Below are 5,406 nucleotides of genomic sequence, written 5' to 3'. Positions count from 1 at the left end.
GATGAACGACAAGTTGTCAATCGTGTTATTTGGGTAAATTTTAGGTTTTGCATATAAGATGTAATTTCAGGTGTTGTATTGTGATTTGGGCGTATTCGACTAATGGTTAGGATATAGCTTGTATAGTGGTTCGTGCACTTTTTCTTTCTGTTTTTATGTCCCATTAATTTATACCAACTATCTTTTTTGTGTAAAAATATTATTTTATGATAAGTGAATGGAGGAAGAAAATCCATACATTAGTATTAGTATTCGAAAATGAAACAATACTCGTACATTTCTATTATTCCAGTTTATTTTTTCCTAAAGGTTAAACTTCTTTCGTTAGGATTACATAACTTGAAGAAACATTCCGTCTGTGTTAATTCGATATTTTTGTTTGATGTTAAATTGAAGTTAGACGGAAGTCTTTAAGCCCCAGCTCATCGTGCAGCCGCCCCAAGTGTCGTCTGTATGGTCACGATAATACTGGGTCCACGTGTTTGCAATGACGCACTGGTTTAAAGGCGCGCCTCCACATTGACCAGCGAACCCTTCTGCTGCCCAGTTGTAGCACATGTGGACACCTTTTGCCCAGAGTGGGGCGTTGTTAGGGACTTTTATCATCCATCGCATTTGACATCCACCATTGCGATTTCCTGTGTCATCAAAATATTCGGTAGTATATTGGTTGATCGGAGCGCAATAAGTTTTACCCGCATCACCTCCACACTGATTAGCGTCGCCATCTGCGTACCACTGGTAGCACATCTGTACTTGATTCATCCATTCCGGCGCATTGTTCACAGATGAAAAGATCGCCCATCTCATCTTACAGCCACCAATCCTCCAATCTGTCCAGTCGTGGTAGAGTTCGGTCATTTGGTTGACTTTAGCACACAGGTATTCAGGAGTATAGCCACCCCCGTAACACTGAGTCGCGTCATTCGTTCCCCACCAATGCATACAGAGCTTGGTGTTGGTTAAAAACCAAGGAGGAATATTGACATATTCTTCAACATCTCTAGATAAAGCATCAACGGCACTTTCACTGACTTCCTTGCTGTTCTTAAGATCTTGGAGTCGGCTCAAGAATGCGGTGGTTATTGTATTATCAAGTTTGGCTCTAGCTCCGTTAATGATGGATTCCAGTTCGCCAAGGTAGCTCCTTATCATATAATTTTTGACGGCTTTTTCCATGGATGCCTTCTTTGTTGTGTCTGTAATCAGGTCACTGATGGGCTTCAACACACTAGAATAAAGCCATGGGTCATTTTCTACAGTCGGCTGCCATTGTGAGAAACCATCCGCTTTGTTGAGGAGATTCGTGTCGCCACCATAGTATTTAATTGTTTGTTTTGAGTTCGATTTAAACGTTTCGTCAATTTTTACATTGGAGCTTGAGCCCCCACCACTCACAGACACCATTTGCATGTAGGACGCTTTGGCGTTGGCCTCGATATCGACTTCAGATTTGGTTGAAAAATATTCTTTCGTTATCTCAAACAACATACGGACGTAACCACCAAAGCTAGCAGTTGAAAAGTAATGCGTGCCGTAAGTCTCAATAAATTTGTTATAAACGTTAGGATTACTGTCATAGGTCCCAGTCAGCGTCGTGTCAATGTAGGTTTTAGCATAGTTGTCTAGCGCCAAGTTTTGTGGTGGGTTGACGTTTACACGTGTTTGCCCGGCAAATGACGTAACGTCAGATAAGTATCTGGAGCTGTTAGTGATAGAAGTTTGCATCTTCTTGTAGGAAAAACTTGCCGAGAAAGCGTATTTTTTCGCGTTTACCTCTAGTCCAGCATTAGCACCCATGGAATCTCTGACTTCATTGTATGACGTGTAGGTGCTGACTTCAGATGACAAATATCCTCCAGGGACAGAATCGATTTGCCAAATCTGCTCAGATAATACATACAAAAATAAATCATTTCCATTTTAACATTAATAATTTGGGTCTTATGACCATTACCGCTGTATATAAAAGACAATTTCATAGCCAGCTTTTTAATTATAATAAAATAATATATACCGTTTTTGTATTTTTTCGAAAGTGACCAAAGCGTCAGTGACGAAATCGTATCTTTTTTTTTACATTTATCTCGGCTTCAAGTGACAAAGTAATGTTTTTGCTATTTTGAAAATTTGGAGTTTAGTCAGAGGGCTTATGCTAGTATTCTGTAAAACGCATTTAGTTTAGCATGCTTTCCAAAATTTTAAAAATTAATTTTCTGTATAGTCAACACAAATAAAATGAGTTTGTTGATAATTAAATATTTTTTAAAAATGTACAATTTTATAATGTACTTGCAGAAATAAAAAAATAAAAATCCCGTTAAAAAAACATAATTCATTTTTAAGTTCTGCAAGTAAATAGTGAGTTTTGGACATAATATTATTTTTTTGCATGGCTTACTTGATCAGGCATGTCGTACGTTTTGCCTTTAGGACTCCTCCATGTTTTGCCTTGGTCGCATGTCAGTTGAAAGATAGGATTCTTGATCCCGTCGTTACCAGAAAAGTCGATGGGCAAAAGGTCAAGTCTCGTGATGTCAGCACCCTTGGTTATTTTTGACAGTCCAGGAAGTAAGTTGGAGCATGGTCTAGCCGCTTCTAGCGACAAAACTACGGCAAACAATATCAGGAAGTGCTTAAACATCGCTGTAAGCTGTAAAACATAAATAGGAGAAGTAGAAGAAAAAGCTACAAAGAAACACTTTTTCCATTTTAATGTACATTGTTGTATTTTTCTTTAGAGCAAAATCTCTTGAATATTCTGATGTTTAGAATAAGTAGGGTTTCAAAGATGAACAAATATTGTTTTTGTGTGAGCGATTGTTACATGTTCACCTTTCGTGTCATGATTTCCTAATCTAAAATACTCCTTTAAATATTGTTCAATCACCTAAACTTTTAATAGAAGAGCTATATTTGTATGTGCTTATTTTTTTAAAGGCCTCCAAAGATGAATTTTATTTCGATCGGAAATCATGTGAGAATGAAGCATTCAAACCTTATGTTGGGCATACCTAGAATAATCTTTACAAAATTATATTCGTGTTTTAACATATAATCAAATGTGTCCACAACTATTTTTTTTTTAAATAATAAAAGGGATGTTTAGTATCTTGGTGTTACCCATACCACTCAGAATGTTTTCACAAGGGTACGAACAATACAAGTATTGTATGTAGGTTATATATATATATATATATATATATATATATATATATATATATATATATATATATATATATATATATATATATATATATATATATATATATATATAAGCAGGGGCGTAGCGAGGGGGGGGGGGCGGGGGGTGCGGACCGCACCGGGTGACACCATTTAGGGGGTGACACCAAGGCAAAAAATAGCAAAATATATAGAGAAAAACTAGAGGGGGGTGCAAATCGAAAGTTTGAGGGGGGGGGGGGTGCAAATCGAGAAAACTTGAAAGTTTGTTCCCGGGAAAGGGTCGCAACGCCTCTTGGGGATGTGGGGGGTGACACCATTAAGTGCCGCACCGGGTGACACCCGACCTCGCTACGCCACTGTATATAAGTAAAGGAAGGAATCCTATTAAGTTAATATGTTTCTTGGCTTCGACATGTGAAGGAAGTTATGGTGTGCACTTTGCCAGGTCGACTTAACTTTCATAAAATGAGTTAAGTACCTATCAGAGCTGGGTGCACTCAAGGACGTTCTACTGACTTGTAAATGGATTCGAACAAGAGTCTTTCGGTTTAGGCTAGACCACGCGTTCAAATTTAGCATATATAAATACTGATTACATATTTGATAATTCTTCTTCTTCTTCTTCGTTCTTAATTATTAGTGTTGAAGGGGACCGAGATTTATCTGCCAGTGGGTTTGAACTCGAGACTTTGTTCGAATTTATCAACCATGAGCTTTTTGTCGACTCGACCACGCCTCCAACACAATTAAGCGTTACGTGTCAACTGGTTATGCGCCATTGAGGCCTTTGACTCCGATTTCAGCCTGCTTTTCTTTTTAGATTTGCTTCCATAGCCTTTGTCCAACCAAGAACAAACTACAAGGCAGCAGTTGTTTGATTTTGGAGTTGTCTCTCCTAGAAGAGTGGCTGTCCCCAGCTAACGAGCCTCATCTGCCCGAGGGTTTGAGCTCGAGACTTTTCGGTTTAGCAACCATGAGCTTTACCGATTCGACCACGCCGACCCCTTATTTGATAATAAATTATATACAAATGCATATCTTTAGAGACCAGATGGCAATGAAGAAAATGTAGACTTAAGACTACCAGGGGATAAGAGAGAAAAATTAAAACGGAATTTCAAACCCGAATAACGAATCCTAATCTGTTATCAAATATGTTTGTTAAAGCTTTTTTGGCAAAATTATTTTTATTGCCTTGGTGTCCTCCCCCACTCCTCCCCCTACACCCACACTGAATGTTGTCACAAGGTTCGGACCGCACTCTGCAAATAATGATACTGCCAATGCCTGCAAAAATTGAAGTTAATTAAACAACAAAAATGTCTTGTAAATAATGTAAGTTTTAACGACGTCGTAATTTGCATTTATTTTGTGATATTTTAAATGAAGCTTAACTAACATATAGGTTAATACAAATATAACTAGAGTTCTCAACACAAAGTAATAAACACTTAGACACTTAGAATCTACTAACCATTAGTCCTCTAAAAATGATCATAATTAGTAACAACTGAAAACATTAACACATCTGAAATTCCTCTGAAAACATAACATATGAAGAACGTAAGGTTAAAATATAAAGAATATACTATACGCAACGTAACAAGTTGAAATCTTGTCAACACAAGGGAAATGATGTCTGCCGATATTCAGACTATAGAAAAAATTAAGTAACAACTGAAAACATTAAAACATCTCAAATTCGTCTGAAAACATAACATATGAAGAACGTAAGGTTAAAATATAATGAATGTGCTGTACGCAACGTAGGCCTACCCAGTTGAAATCTTGTCACCACAAGGGAAGTGATTTCTGCCGATATTCAGACTATAGAAAAATACAGGTCTTTATATATGATTCAATGCTGTTAATTATGTTAATTTTATCTTAAAATAATACGAATAGACGTTCCGCCGCAATGAAATTTTAGAGACATGTTTCAGAGATTAAAGCCAATTCTATTATACTTTTGTCTAACTCGACTCAACCGTTTTAGAATTTCGCAACAGATCGGGGTGTTGAGATACATTAGTTTGATAAAACATTCTATTTTATGCATACCAGCAGACATTTTACATTTTAAAATGGTATCGCATGAAGCGTATTAAGGCGACCCGTATGAATAACTTAGCTTTTGCATTTGTCCGGAAACGTTGAACATGTTCACATGAATGTTCAACTGTATTCTACCAAGTATCGTAAGCGCTAAAATTAGAAACG

General features: G+C 37.2%; 1 protein-coding gene across 1 annotated transcript; it reads right to left on the bottom strand.

Moving 5' to 3' along the window:
- Positions 1–286: 286 nt before the first annotated feature.
- Positions 287–5,008, bottom strand: LOC131943578 (perivitellin-2 67 kDa subunit-like). The gene is made up of 3 exons (XM_059303788.1): positions 4,963–5,008; positions 2,402–2,653; positions 287–1,884 (listed from the first exon to the last, which is right to left on the bottom strand). Exons 2-3 carry the CDS (start codon positions 2,642–2,644, stop codon positions 397–399), a joined length of 1,731 nt encoding a protein of 576 aa, XP_059159771.1. The 5' UTR covers positions 2,645–2,653; positions 4,963–5,008; the 3' UTR covers positions 287–396.
- Positions 5,009–5,406: the final 398 nt, after the last annotated feature.

Source organism: Physella acuta, unplaced genomic scaffold (genome assembly GCF_028476545.2).
Source record: "Physella acuta isolate Inbredline_101_S28 unplaced genomic scaffold, ASM2847654v3 ptg000462l, whole genome shotgun sequence".
Lineage (NCBI taxonomy): Eukaryota > Metazoa > Mollusca > Gastropoda > Physidae > Physella > Physella acuta.
This window is presented reverse-complemented; position numbering and strand designations above follow the sequence as displayed.

What these genes read in the sequence shown, in the direction of transcription:
- LOC131943578 (XM_059303788.1), bottom strand. Translation starts at nt 2,644, where the DNA reads ATGTTTAAGCACTTCCTGATATTGTTTGCCGTAGTTTTGTCGCTAGAA. An exon ending in CGTACGACATGCCTGATCAA is followed by an intron (nt 1,885 to 2,401) that starts GTAAGCCATGCA and finishes TTATCTGAGCAG; the next exon opens with ATTTGGCAAATCGATTCTGT.